The following is a 15,752-nucleotide window of genomic DNA, read 5'->3' as shown; positions in this document are numbered from 1 at the left end:
AAAGGCAAGAATTCCCACTTTCATTATTTCTATTTAACAAAGTATTTAAAAATATTTGACCCTTAGGAATAAATTTAACCAAAAAGTCAAAAGACTTGTGCATTCAAAATTTAAAATAAAAAAAAAAATTTAAAATCAACTGATGAAAGAATTTGAAGACACAAAATATTGGAAAAATATTCATGTTCATGGATTGGAAGACTAAATACTGTAAAAATATCCACACTACCCAAAACAAAGTACTTATTCAATGCAATCACTCTCAAAATTCATTCCAATGTCATTTTTCAGAGAAATATAAAAATCAATCCATACAGAACTACAAAAACAAACAGAAAAACTCTGAAGAGCCAAGCTAATCATAAGCAAAAATAATCAAGCTGGAGTCATTGCTCTACCCATTTTCAAACTATGCTACAAATCTTCATTAATTAAAACAGCATGATACTAGTGGGACAAAAAAGACATCAATCAATGGAACCAAATACAGAGCCCAGAAATGAACTCATGTATGAATAAGCAATTGATTTTTGATGAAGATGCTAAGAACTCATAATGAGGGAAGGGACAGTCTATTCCATAAATGGTACTGCGAAATCTGAATATCCACATGAAGAATAATGAAATTGGACGCTTGTGTCACACCTTATACAAAAATCAACCCAAAATGGATTAAACACACAAATGTAAGACCACAAACTGTGAAATTACTAGAAGAAAATATAGGGAGTAACCTATATAACATTAGTCTGGGCAATGATTTTTTTTTTTTTAATTTGACCCCAAAAGCACAGGCAAAAAAAAAAACAAAAACAAAAATAGGCAAATGGGACTACATGAAACTAAAATTTCTGCTTCTGTTTAAAGGAAACAAATTAACAGTGTGTAGAGACAATCTATGAGAAATTAACAAGCTGTACATCTCTTAAGGAGTCAATACACAAAATATTTAAAGAGCTAAAAAACTCAATGACCAAAAAAATTAAAAAAACAGTTTTAAAATGGATAAGGGACCTGAACAGATATTTCTCAGAAGATATAAAAATGATTATTAGATGCAGGAAAAAATATTCAACATTTGTAGTCATCAGGCAAATGCAAATTAAAACCATAATATCTCACATTTGTCAGAATGACTTTTATCAAAAGGATGAAAAATAACAAGCACTGGAAAGATGTGGAGAAAAGAGAGTCTTTGTACACTGTTTTGGGGAGTATAAACTGGTGCAGCCTTTGTGGAAACTACATGGAAGTTCCCCATAAAACTAAAAATAAGATTACCAGATGATCCAGCAATCCCACCTCAGGGGATTTATACAAAAGGTTTCAAATTAGTTTGTCAACTAGAGTCTGCACCTTCGCGTTCATTGCAGCACTGCACAGGAGCCAACTTACAGAACCAATCTAAGTGTCTATCAGCAGAAGAATGAGAAAATATAGTATATATTTATAATGGAATACTATTCAGTCTACAGAGTGGGAGAGAATCTTTTTCCACACACATTTCAGACAGAGCACTCATCTCCAAAGTTTATAAAGAACTTAAAAAACTTTACACCCAGAATACAAAGAACCTAATCAATAAATGGGCTAAGGAACTGGGCAGACACTTCACAGAAGAAGACATACAGGTGATCAACAAATATCTGAAAAAGTGCTCATCATCCCTGGTAATTAAAGAAATGCAAATTAAAGCCACCCTAAGATTTCATCTGACTCCAATTAGAATGTCTATTATCAAGAACACAAGCAGTAATAAGTGTTGACGTGGATGTGGGGAAAAAGGCACGCTCATACATTGCTGGTGGAGTTGCAAATTGGTGCAGTCACTCTGGAAAGCAGTATGGAGATTCCTCAGAAAACTTGGAATGACCCACCATTTGACCCAGCTATCCCACTCCTCGGTTATACCCAAAGGATTTAAAATCAGCATACTACAGTGATGCAGCCACATCAATGTTCATAGCAGCTCAATTCACAATAGCTAGATTGTGAAACCAAACTAGATGCCCTTCAATTGACGAATGGATAAAGAAACTATGGTATATATACACAATAGAATATTACTCAGCCATAAAGAAGAATAAAATTATGGCATTTGCTGGTAAATGGATGAAGTTAGAAAAGATCATGCTAAGTGATATAGGCCAAGCCCAAAAAACCAAAGGCTGAATGTTTTCTCTGATAAGTGCATGACAATATATAACCTGGGGGCGGGTGGCAGGGGGAAGAGAATAATGAAGGAACTTTGGATGGTGTAGAGGGAAAAGGGGTGAGAGGGAGTGGGGATGGAAAAACCATAGAATGAAACAGTATTACCCTATATATATATATGTGTGATTACATGAATGGCATGAATATACATTGTGTACAACCATAGAAATAAAAAGCTGTACCCCATTTGTGTACAATGAATCAAAATGTGTCTGTAAAAATAAAAAATATTTTAATTAAAAAATATTTTAAAAAAAGAAGGGAATTCTGTCATTTACCACAACATGAAAGGAATAGGAGATCATTATGTCAAGTGAAATAAGCCAGGCACAGAAAGACAAATGTTTCATGACCTCTTTCGTATGTGGACTCAATGTAACTCCTAGAAGCAGAGGGTAGAAAGGTGATCACAGAGCCTAGGGCTTGTGGGGCCCATGAGGAAATGAAGGTCAAAGGGTAGCTGGTCTTCAGTTAGGAGGAAAAATCTATTGTACAACGTATGAAATAGATTTCATGCTGGGCATTTGGCTCAGTGGTAGAATGCTTGTCTAGCCTGCCTGAGGTCTAGGTTCAACCCCCAGCACGGCAAAAAAATTTAAAAAAATTTAAAAAAATGAGAGAGAATAAATTTCAAATGATCTCACCACAAAACAATGTTATTCGAGGTGATGAATATGGTAACTAGTTTGATTTGATTATTCCCCATTTTGTCATAAGTCACAACATCACTGTGCAACCCATAAGTACATACAATAACAAATTGTCAGTGTATGATAAATAAGGAAATAAGTAAATGTAAAATGTACTCCAATAAAAAATAGAATTGGAAACTGCTGGTAGGAGTTTTCTTTGAATGATAAGTAAAGGATGATTTTTACCCTCTTTTCAATTGTTTTTCTTTTTTAATAATGACTATGAATTACTTTCATATTCAGAAAAAAAATATTTACTCTATGTGAAAAGGGGAAATCCTGCTCATCCCTCTCAAGACTGGTACCCATGGACTCCCCAAGTTCCTGTGTTTAAATCAGTCTCTTTCCTCTACGACTTCATTATTGTAATTTACCGTGTATTATCATTTTTCTTCATTTAACATTTGCAGAGTATGGTTCTTCTAGACAGTGTGCATGTGTGCCTAACAATGGCAATTTTATCCAAGTTCACTTTCCAGACAATGCCTCCATACAGGCAGGGCAGGCCCATTCTCCCAGACTTCCACTTCTTGGAGGACAGATGCCGTGAGTCTTGGCTGCCAGGTCCCAGTGCCATAGAGGCCAGTGCACAGAGCCGGGTTTAATGCGCAGTCACTGCATTGAAGAGAATTTCTCCCCCCAATGAAAAGTCGTTTTCTAACGAATCCTGAGAAGGACTGGGTAGGGGCTTCAGTGTGGGCACTGGAGGACTTCTGGGGTAAGAGTAAGGCCTTTCCCTCTCTCCTGAACTGATGCGGTTAGCGCAGGCCTCAGGGATGAATTTTCTGGGCTAGAACATTCCTGTCCCCTGTGAGAGTGGAAAGTAGCTCTGGGGCCATAACACACTCCTAATCCCATCGGAACACACCTAGAAGGCTGCCCCGAGGGCCTCAGGAGAAGTAGAAGCCGAGGATTCAGAGGACAAGCATATGGGACTAGGGTGAAGGTGAAGGTCCCTGGGTCCCGGTGTGCTCCTTCTCCCCTTGCTGGTCCTGCTCATGGCTCTAAAGGCCAGGCACTGGTACGGGTCACCATCCTGCCAGGGTATGAGGCATCCTCTAAGAATGGTCTCTAAGACACTGATGTGGGGCTGTGTCAATGAGAAGGGCCCTGTTGGTGCGAGTGGGGATGGAGATCGCAGGTGGAGGTCTTTCTTTCCTTCTGTGGCTTGCTTCTTTCTTCTGCCAAGCGAGAGAGAAGCCAGGACCCCATTTTTCACTTCACCACTCCTAACACATACGCGCGCGCGTGCGCGTGCGCACGCGCACACACACACACACACACACACACACACACCTTAATAAAAGTAGCAGATGCCAGAGCAGAAGCCAACATCCAGAACTGGATAGAGGGGCCCAGCCCATGAAGCTCCCCAGCAAGAAAGAACCTTAGAGACTTAGAGACACTATAAACTTGGCAAGCACAAATCTCAGTTCCCAAACTAACCAATATCTGTTTTTCTCTACTTAACATTTTTAGCTCAATCCTACGGGGATCCAGATAGAAACAGTCTCAGTCAATATGAGATGTATGTGTCCCAGGGAGCTATAATGCTAAGGGATGAGGAGCAGGGTCAATATTTTCTGAGCATTCAGTGATTCAAGTGTCCCTCATTCACGTTCTCATAGGAAGGTGCTGCTTAAGGTCCCATCTACCTGGCCCTACAAAGCCTCAGCATCCTCAGCAGGGCAGCAGGACCTGTCCCATCCCCTGGAAGGCAGTTCCCTTCCCTATTCTTTATAACCACAGCAGGAGAGTCGCAACTGCAGAGGTTTAAGGCAAGGGTGATGGAGTATTGGGGAGAGGGTTTAAGATTAGTGCGCTAGGGCTGGGATCTGTGAAGTACCCCAAACTGCCCCGGAAATGTATTCTCCCACAGTTCTAGAACCTCAGAGATAACTTCTTATCTAGTTCTTTCTGACACTCTGAGGTTAAATCTGTTGCATGCCTCTCTCCTGACTTCTGGTGATCTGGCAATCTCCGCTATTCCTCGGCTTGCATATCACCCTGATCTCAGCCTTCCTCATCTCATGGCACTCTCCCCTTGTGTGTGCCTGTCTCCAAATTTCCCCTTTTTATGAGGACACCAGACATGTTGGATTAGGGGCCCACCTTAATCCAATATGACCTCATCTTAACTGTTTACAACTGTGATGACCCTGTTTCCAACTGAAGTCACATTCTGATATACTGAGGGTTAGAACTTCAACATATGAATTTTGTGGAACACACTCAACCCATATCTGAGGAGTGCACAGATTTCTTTTCTCCTCTAAATCCTATTCCTCTAAAAATTCTGACATTTTGACTTTTCCCCTCACAACATTATTTCTTTAAGAGTTTTAGAAAATAAAACAGGTAATCTTCCTTTCATTCTTTTTTTTTGTTGTTGTTCTGTTGCATCCCTTGCCTTGGTGTGGGATGAATAACAGCTGAATTATTTGAACCTGGGTAAGAGAAGGAAGAAAAACTAACAAATCAGTCAATATTTCCAAAATGCTGTCCTTCCAAGTAAATAAGTCCTCCTTTTCCTGAAGTGTTGAAGAAGTCTAAGACTAGAGAGATAATCAGGGAGTGTTATGGTTTGGATGCAAAGTGTCCCCCAGAAGCTCATGTGTGAGACAATGCAAGAAGGTTCAGAGGAGAAATGATTGGGTTATGAGAGTCTTAACTCAATCAGTGAATTAATCCCCTGATTGGGATTAACTGAGTGGTAACTGAAGTGGCTGGAGGGGTGGGAGTTGGGGTGCGGCTTTGAGGTGTATATTGTATCTGGCAAGTAGAGACTCTCTCTGCTTTTTGATCACCATGTGAGCTGCTTCTTTCTGCCACACTCTTCTGCCATGATGTCCTGCTTCATCTTGAGCACTGAGGAATGGAGCCTGGTGCCCATGGACTGAGACCTCTAAAACTGTGTGACCCCAAATAAACTTTTGCTCCTTTAAAATTGTTCTGGTCAGATCATTTAGTCATAGCAGCAAGAAAGCTGACTTAAACAGGGAAGTTTGGGGGATTCAGTTCCTAGTCATGTTGTCTCTGGACAGAATTAACAAGAGGCAGTCATTCCCTTGGCAGATAAGAAAAAAAGAAAGCAGTTTTTTTTTGTTTTGTTTTGTTTGTTTTTTTAAAAACACCTTTATTTTAAAATTTTACATAATCTTTGGATGATTCAGGATTAGCTTAGGCATGTTGCATAAATTTCTGAAACTCACATTTCAACTCCAAACCCATAGCAATCACTTATTTGATTGGTGAGAAGATTAGAGAGGACATCGTGACATAGGACAAATAGGTGGCTACTGAAGACAGCACCCATATACACAAAGGCTTCTGTGCAGCATTCAGTCATGATTTTTAAATTATGTGCCACAATTATTAAACACCTCATTGGACCAGCAATAATCCCTGAATCTCATTTGCATTCCATCAAGTGTCTACTTTTACAGAGCACAAAACTCAAAGTTCTCTGAAGACTCATTCTTAAATTAACTTAATCCCTTATATTAATAATAACAATTAAAAACTAGATTCTACCCAGTGTTGTCTCAGTCTCCCATACAACACATATCTCAGACCCACAGAATGCCCCGTTCCTCAGCACTCCATGGTCATGACACAATGTTACAATAAGCATGCCCAACCAGATCTTAAATGGAGCCAAGAGCAAGTCTGCAGACCACACGTAGGTGGCCTCCGCCCAGACATTTAAATGTTGCTCCCTTGAAGGGAGTGGGTGGAGGGCATGATGGTCTGACATCACACACCCCGCTCCTTGTGAAAGGTCAGTTATCATCATGGTTATGACCTCTGGGAGCCACAAAAGTCCTAGAAAACCACACCCCACTCCCTGAGAGACCTTCTGCAGAGGGTCCATGAGGTCAAAGAAATGGGGATCAGGATACTTTGAAAGCAGAAAATAATTAAAAGTAATTTGGGAGAGGAAGACTAGATGGAGGAGAAAAGAGTTAGGAGGAGTTTGGGGACAGGCATTAAAAAGGAAGAGTTAAAATACAATGCACAACCTGGTTGGTAGGAGAGGATCAGGACAGGCCCAGCCTGCAAGAATCTGGGGATCTGGATGGCCTGGTGGGGCTGCACTTGCTGTCTCAGGCATGGGTAGGGGTCTTCCTCAAGAAATATCTTGAGCCTCTATATTCAGGCAGATCTTAGAGAATAAAATATGGCTGATAAAGGAAAAAGCAACTCAGATGGCTTGACTAAATTTGCTTCTTCTCTTCCTGAGATATGCTCCAATGCCCAGTTCTATTAAGCCTTCTAGGACCCACAGTAGAGTATGGGTCCTGGGCACAGAGAGAGCAGGTCCATCTCCCTGCCAGCCGCATTACCCTGATCACACTGGCTGCCTGTCAGATGTCTGTCTTTCCCACGGAACTGGGAACAACCTGAGACTGTACCTTTCTGTATCTTTCTCTTCCACATGGGGAGGGAAAGTGGGCTAAAGACCCTTTGCTCATAAGCATGCAGGTTGAGGGCCAGCCCAAGCAGCCACAGTGATGACAAGACCATGTCCCCAGGGCAGGGCCTTGGGAGCAGCTCTGCTCTCGAGAGGGATTAAGCATCCTTCCAATGCCCCATGCCAATTATTTTCCCCAACAGAGCCACCATGTTCCCAGCACAATCATACGTTGAGAGAGTTTCTTTAAAACATGAAATCAAAACTTAGGTAGAGATTTCAAGCAACACAGAATGCTAATTTGTGAGAATATCATTCAGTTGGGAAAAAACAAAGCCAGCTTTGGCAGCACTGATGGGAAAGGTGGATCTTGTATCTACCTATGTGGAAAGAGGGGAGGGTACTGGCCAGAGAGAATTTAAGGTATGTGTGTTCACGTGACAACAGGAGGCGTGCTCATGCTCTGGGGCTGGTTTCTGGCCCCCAGGTTCTGGAAGCCCCAGAGCTCTTGCTAACACAGAACAAAAAGCATCCTGAGATTGTTCAGGAAAATGGTCTTCCCAGGCTCAGGTGGCCAGGGGACCAATTATAAAATGCCTGATGGAGAAGAATGAGAGGGACGGGCCAGGAGTCATGCTCAGCAGTGAATGTTCCGAAAGCCAGGCAGTGTGGCTTTTCCAAGCAGGTAAATGTCCTTATCTGTGCCCACATTGAGGTGCTTTACCATATTTTTCTCATAGAGGAGTGGGTGGTAGGCACCCATTGTGCAGGCACTATCGTAGAACTTCTGGTAGTAGTAGCACACATCAGTCTTCCGCTTGGATGGGAGGAACTCATAAACATCCACCTGGTCACACAGCGTCAACATGATGAGGATACCTGAAGAGGGGAGCAGAAGTGAGTTGTGCTCAATAACACACCCCAGTGCCCTGGAGCTCTGCTCATGGCAAAACTTGGAAAGATCCACCTGGAATTTCTGTTTATTGCTGAGTTCTTTTAGTAAGCCAAGCCCAGCAAACTGCTCCTCCTGCTTGCCTGCTTCACTCTGCTCCCTCTCTGCCTTCCTTCCCACCTCCCAGGCCTCACCCAGGGCTATATTCTTCAGGAATCTATCTCTGACAATCCAGCTGGAAGGACTCTTCTCTCCTGTGAATTGGTGTGATCTTTCCTCCCTACCACAAACTGAATGTTGCCTCAGACACCTGACTAAATTCTCTCACTAGACATACTAAAGAAGAATTGTGTTATTTATCTCTGTTTTAGATAAAACTTGGTACAGTGTCTAGGCCAATCATAACTCTAGCAATGGTTTTAGTGAGCAAACAAATGAATGAATGAATGAATGAATTGAACCCCAGAAGAAAGCTAACTCTTCTAGAAAAAAAAAAAAAAAAAAAAAAAAACACAAAAGTGTTTTCCCAGACGTGGACTTACCAAGCATCCCAGAAGATGGGGGGTTTGGCTGAATCTCTTCCGGGGAGATTTCTTGAAGGATATCCCACAGTTCCCACGGCACCTGGGGCCTGAGGATGTAGAAAGGCTGACTGGGATACAGCTCACGATAACTCTTGTACTTGTTAAAGAAATTGTAGTCAGGCTTCTGGTACCACTGAAAAAGAAGGAAGCGGTCTCAAGGAATGAAGTGCACTCATGCTGTTGCTCCTTGTAAAGCAGCCACTCTAGCCAGAGAACTCAGGAGGGGACGGACCCTGGAGAATCCTGAGGCACAGTTCTTCCCTAGGAGTAGAACCGGGACTTCTCCATCACAGCATAGCCATAGTAGCACATTGGGGCACATAGTTTGTGCTCAGGGGTATGTTGTGGTTGGTGACCTTGGAACAGCTTCAGATGTCAGGATCATGGAGTCTAGGAAGGTTATCAGAGCTAAAAGGGACTGTAGGCACCACCTAACCCTGTCTTTCAGTTTTCTTTTCTTCTGCATTTTTTTTTTTTTTTTTTTTTTTTTTTAAGAAAGGGTCCAGGCTGGCCTGGAATTCCTCTGCTCAAGTGAGTCTCCTGTCTCAGGTTACAGGTGCATGCCACTGTGTGTGGCCACTCTTGTCTTTAAAGGGAAGAAAATGGGGGCATAGGTCACTACATCTATGATTAAAAGTCTTCCTTATTTCACAGGCAAACTTAAGTTCTAAGTGAGATCAGTGCAAAACTGCAGAAACTGAGGTAGTGAGGGTTCCAGGGATCACTAATATCTGCCAGTTACTGGTGGATTCAACCTAAGAACTAAGTGGCCTAAGAAGAGTGCTGTCTGCCCTTCACCCCTTAAAGCCATTCTCCTGGGGCCAGCACAGCCCACATTAGGGTGAGGTCAACTGACATACATAACAAATAGTGAGAGGATTTTTCCAGGAAACCTGAGAATCCAGTAGGTCTGTGACTCATGTCTCCTTCCCTTAAAGACTTGATGTTACAGATCTGAATCTGCATAGGAATCAAGCCCTGGGACAGGTAACTGCCTCACCACATTCTGGTTTTCCCCTCTGTAAAATGGGAACAACATGCTTCCATCTACTTCCTTAGAGGGATATCAGTGAAATGAGAAGAATTTTAGACACTAAAAGTTCAGGACAGAAGTGTGGTGACATTATTGATAGTTAATCATTGTCTATTTCTGTTGATACTTAGAGGAATTCATGCATTAATGAACACAAGGTGGATGATAAAAAATCCAGCCACTATTACTTCTAATATATACCATCACTGGGAGGAACATCTGTGGCAATGTAGGGCATAGAGAACTGGTGGTCAGGAACACTACTGAATCTGCTAGTCCAGATGGAGTGGGGTGCCCTAAAGTCAAATAGCCAGGAATGGCTCCTCTCAGCCATGACTCTAAAAACCTAAGAACTCAGAAAAATCTGTAGGCGAACAGGAAACCAAACCCCTGCTTCCAATGGACACCCACTTACCTTTGGGATATCTGAATGATATACAGATGGGTCCCACACAATTAGGATTCCTTCATTGTATAAATCATCTTGGAGGAAGTGCTTTTCTGTGGTCACCAACTGCAGGAAGAGAGAGATGAACCGTCACTTGGATATTTCCTGAAAACATTTGGCTCATGGTAATAACTGACACATCAGGAGATGCCACCTGAGACCCAGAGCTCTCTGTGAGGCTCTGAGCTGGTGCAGCATTTAACTTCAGTGAGAAGATAATGATGACAGCTCAAACTGTGTTGACCAGAAAGGATATTTATCATGCTCCAACAGCCACAGAGCTAAAAGGATTCCACTCTAACTTTGAGGCTATGGGGGTGAAAGCACAGTGAAACGGTTTGATGTCCTAGTCCTTCGAAGTCACAACTTGGTAGGCAGTTGGGGGTAGGTATCAGAGGAGTTGGGTCTAAGGTTAGAATCTCATAATAAAAATGATCTCTGGAGATCCCGTCAACCACATAAAGTCGAATACACAGTGTGTACACATCACGATGGAGACACATCTCTCTCAAGGTCCACTGCAGCTGGCAGTTTTTGCAACACTGGAATAGACCACTGTGTCTGTGGTTGAGCACTAGAAGAAGCAATGGACTTCTGCAGAGGGACCACAGTGTAGGCAAAAATATGCAAATTTAAACCTAAGAATTTCACCAGGCTGGGAAGATGCTCATGTGCAACCTGCTGGAAGAACCAGCCATAGTGCTTTTCCCCTGCACCCTGGCTCCTGGGCTGGGCTGCACACTGGTAGTTGAACCCGCCTGGTTTAAACATGAGTGTGACAACTCTGGAGGGACAATTTTGCAAAAGCATATTAAGTTCTTTTAAAAAAAAAAAAAGCAAAATATTTAGATTCAATAATTCCATGGTTGGTAACCTATCCTAAGAAATAATCCAAACTCAGGGGGAAATGTACATGGAAATGTTACTTAAACTATTGATCAAAATGACAAAAAGTGTAGTAGCAGGTGGGACACAACATTGCTCAAGTACTAAGCGAGTACTGAGCAGATAAACGAAACCAAACCAAGAACCAATTAAAAACAAAAGCAAGAATCACAACCATAATCCCGCCCCTCCTCAACCACCATTGCCAAGGCCAAGGCTTGAACAACATCACTGCAGAACCCAAAGACACCTGTGGGAAGGGAGATGATCCACGTGCAGCCCAAAGAATAACAGTGGCCATGAATCTCTCAGAGCACTGAGCTATCCCATCTTCTCCTGCAGATGGAGGCTATCCCTGCAGTGTGACAATATAATCCCATTCAGAGTGTCTTTGAGACAAGAAATATCAATGGTGGGCCCACCTTAGCCTGGGATCGTACAGCTATCCTGGGAGCCAAAGGTTAGCCCAGTCCCTGCCCTCCAGGTAGCCACACGCTGGTGGAGAACGTGGGCAATGGTGTGGCAGTAGGAACAGTGTGTGGATGGCTGTAGAGAGGGTGAGTTTTGAGGGACAGATGAGAACAGGTCAACCAGAAGGGCAGGGAGTAGGGGACGGATATCCCAGACAGAGGGAGCAATGAGAACATTGCAGATATGGGAGAATGTAGCAGACTGCCAGCTGCCACCCAGAATCCATTCTCCCTTTCTTCCTTGGCCACAAATGTCTCTGGGTTTTATCTCAGCATATGGCTATCTAAATTAGGCTATTTGCTGCAAGAATTTCCCTGCCCCTCACTCTCCCTCTCTACCTACCTCCTTCTCTCTCTCTCTCTCTCTCTCCCCCTCCCCCAAGTCATGTGACTAATTCTGATCAATGGTATATGAACAAGCATGACAAAGTCTGGATGTGACAGCTGGAACTTGAGCAGTCATCACAGATCATGAAGTGAAAGTCACGTGCCGAGAACGACAAACCCACAAAGTAGAAGGAAACTGGGATTCTGACCCCATGGAACACCATAATAGCTCTGGAATGTGTACCTCTGGGCCTTAATATGAGCAAGAACTACATTTTGGTCTTGTGAAGCTAGTCTAGGGGATGGTGTAGAGTGCTCCTGTCACTTAGAGTCAAACCTAATTCGGACTAGAACAGTAAGCAGCCCGACTGGGAATTCTGAGTTGTTCAGTCTGACTATGACACAGAAAGAGCTGAGAGGGATTCAAGAAATTTAGGTAAGAGTCATACCAGGAAGCCTTGTGTTTCTTCAATAGGTCCTTCAGTGTTATCTTCCTGGTAGATGAGGTTGTGCAAGACAGACATGATCATGATGGTAACAAGGGACGTCCCAAAGGTTGAGGGCCTTGCCCACACTATTCTATCTATATCTTCCAAGACAGAATCCCATGACTGAAATTCCAACTCTCAACCCACCTCATCGCTCCAGAACAGTGGTCTATGGAAAGCAGTAAGTCTTTTCTAGCTACATCTGTCTAGGCAGAGTACTTATGCCAAGCAATTTGTACGACATTACGAGGACTAGTGATAACTGGGATTTTTAAAATTGGCTCCTCCTGACACAACCACAGTCCAGCAATTATTTTAGTATGCAAGGCAGGAGGCCAGTGGCAGCATCCTCTAGGTCCCTGAGACATTTCTGGGATCTGGGCCTTCATTGTCCTCCAAAGTTCACAAAGCTTTCTCCTTTACAATACATGACAATAAAAATGACAACATACGCCACTTAGTGGCACTTACTACACAAGAGGCACTTTCATATATTATCTCGGTTCATGTTCATAGTAGTCTTAGGAGGTAAGCACTGCTATGCCTATTTTATAAACATGAAAATAGATGTAAAGTAACTTGTCCTCATCACATAGCCCATAAGTACAGAGGGGAGTCTTGACTCTGAGCTTTATGTCTGGCTGCAGAGGTCATACTTCTGACCTACATGTTACACTGCCTCACACAAAGAGGGCAGGGTGGCCACCCACACAATATGAAGGAGATGTAAAGAAAGAATTTGATGAGGAGTTTCAAAGTAACAAGTAAATTTTGCTTCTTGTCAAGTTGTAGCATGTCATAGCTGGAAGATTACAGAAGGACTGACCAAACCCATCATTTTCCAGATGGGTTAAAGTGAGGCCCAGGAAGAAGAGAGAATTGTGTGAGGCCACAAGGAGAGTTTGAAGCAGAGACAGCACCAGAGCCCAGAGGTGGGCTTGTCCCAGAGTGTTCCTTCTGCTGCAGTAGGGTTACACTAATACAACCTCCAGACACTTAAATCAACTGCACACCAAGACTGTACATTCTTCAGATATTACCCCTGTGAATATCTGGAACTTTCTTCTTCCCCCCAAATCTTTCTCCTTCTAATATAGAACATTGGCCCTGACTCCCAAATTCAAATGTTGAAGGCCTAATCCCCATTGTGACTATAATTAGAAAGAGGACCTTTAGGGAGGTAATTAAGGTTAATGAGATCACAGGGGTAGAGCCCTAATTTGATAAAGGTGGTGTCATCACAAGAAGAGGAAGAGACTCTAGAGTCTCTCCTTGCAAACATAGAAGAAACACTGCATCAGGACACAACACCATGAGGAAGCCTTTGCCAGAAACCAATCCAGATGGCAACCTGATCTTAGCTTTTGGCCTCTAAACTCTGAGAAAATAAATTTTTGTTGTCTATGTCATCTAGTTTGTGACACTTTATTATGGCAGCCTGAGATGATGACTAACACATTGTGTGTGTGTGTGTGTGTGTTGGTGTAGATCAGATATTTCTTCACTATAGAGACTAGACTTAATGATTTGATTAAACTTACACAACAATCCAGGTTAATGACAAAAACCTAAAGACGGAGTCTAAGTACTTGAAGTTTTCAAAGTCAAAGATATGGTTATGTGTGCATATATATCTGTACGTATGTAGATATGAATATGAACACGTGAATCTATGTATTGTGTACGTGTGTATATACATGCATGCATTTCTTAGCTCTACCTGCTCAAAGTGCCAAAAATCAAAGCTCCCCTTCAGGAATAAGGACATTTAGTGGTCAGGTATTGGTTTCTAGTGCCATTTTTCACTTAAAAGAACCAAGGAACTTTGGAGAAAAATTTGATAGCAAGGACAGGATAAGATGGTAAAATAAAACTTACCTGAATTTCTCAGTGCATCTACCAAAAACCCTTGCCACCAGGCACAGTAGCACTTGCCTGTAATCCCAGTGACTCAGGAGGCTGAGGCAGGAGAACCACAAATTTGAAGCCAGCCTTAGCAAGTTGAAAAGCAAACAAACAAACAAGAAAGGGCTGGGCATATGACTTAGTGGTAAAGTGCCCCTCGGTTCAAAATAAAGCCAAAAACAAGAAGCCCTTGACTCCTGAGACTCTTCATATACCATGTGAATTAAATCTGGAGCTACTGGTTGAATTACTGCTCTGCTTTAAAAGACAATAAAATTTCTCTATGTCCACAGCAGGGAAAATAGTTCAGCCCAGAGTAGTGTCTAGGAGTAACTCCAGGGGCTACAGGAAAACTGGAGTGGTAAAATTCCTAGGTCTTCATATTTCAAGGGGAAATGAGGCCGAAGTGAGTTTACTTGCATATCAAAGAGCTGAGTAAGGAACCCTTTAGAAGAGAGGACAACTATCTCCTGGTTTTATAAGCAAGTCTCCCCCTAACTAATGACCCACTCAATAAATGGGCAAAAGATCCTAGAAGACATCTCTCAAAAGAAGAAATACAGATGACCAACAAATATATTTTTTAAATGCTCAACATCCTTAGCAATCAGGGAGATGCAAATCAAAACTACACTGAGATTTCATTTCATCCCATTTAGAATCACAGTTATCAAGAATACAAGTAATAATAATTGCTGGCAAGGATGTAGACAAAAAGTACATTTATACATTGTTGGTGGGACTGCAAATTATACAACCACTTAGGAAAGCAGTATGAAGATTCCTCAGAAAACCAGGAACGAACTACCATATGACCCAGCTATCCCACTCCTTAATATTTTTCCAAAAGAGCTAAAATCAGCATATTATAGTGGTAAATGCATGCCAAATATATAGCAGCACAATCCACAATAGCTAAGTTATAAAACCAGCGTAAGTACCTGTCAATAGATAAATGGATAAAGTAATGTGATATACATATATACACAATAGAGTTCTATTCAGCAGAAGACTGAAATTATGTCATTTGCTGGTAAATAAATGCAACTGGAGAATATCATGCTAAGTGAAATAGCTAGACTCAGAACATCATGTTTTTTTCTTATATCCAGAAGCTAGAGAGAAAAAAGGAATTAAAAAAGGGGATCTCACAAAAATAGAAGGGAGAACAGTAGAATAGAAGCAGGGGACCAAAGGGGAGGGAGGAACAAAGGGAAAGGGGAAAAACTGGGGAATGAACTTGACCAAATTATGCTGGTGTGTACATGAATATATTACAGTGCATTCCAATTTTATACATAACTATAATGCACTAATTAAGAATATATGAATGAATAAACAGAATGAAGACCAATAGAGTAGAGGAGGGGCAATCAGGGGAGGGAGGAGGGAAGTGAAAG

The 15,752-nt window shown here is 42.1% G+C and overlaps 1 protein-coding gene across 3 annotated transcripts in view; it reads right to left on the bottom strand.

The window, feature by feature from the left end:
* Positions 1–6,016: 6,016 nt before the first annotated feature.
* The window catches only part of St6gal1 (ST6 beta-galactoside alpha-2,6-sialyltransferase 1), a 138,769-nt gene continuing 129,033 nt past the window's right edge, over positions 6,017–15,752 (bottom strand). For all 3 annotated transcript variants that reach the window (XM_047565245.1, XM_047565246.1, XM_047565248.1), the window contains 3 exons: positions 10,245–10,343; positions 8,755–8,929; positions 6,017–8,199 (listed from right to left, as the gene is read on the bottom strand). In XM_047565245.1, coding sequence (XP_047421201.1) covers positions 7,958–8,199; positions 8,755–8,929; positions 10,245–10,343 — 516 coding nt within the window. In that variant the 3' untranslated portion in view covers positions 6,017–7,957. The remainder of the gene's footprint in view (positions 8,200–8,754; positions 8,930–10,244; positions 10,344–15,752) is intronic.

This window comes from Sciurus carolinensis, chromosome 9 (assembly GCF_902686445.1).
Source record: "Sciurus carolinensis chromosome 9, mSciCar1.2, whole genome shotgun sequence".
Classification (NCBI taxonomy): Eukaryota; Metazoa; Chordata; class Mammalia; order Rodentia; family Sciuridae; genus Sciurus; species Sciurus carolinensis.
The sequence above is the reverse complement of the archived record's forward strand: the minus strand, read 5'-3'. Positions and strand labels throughout refer to the sequence as shown.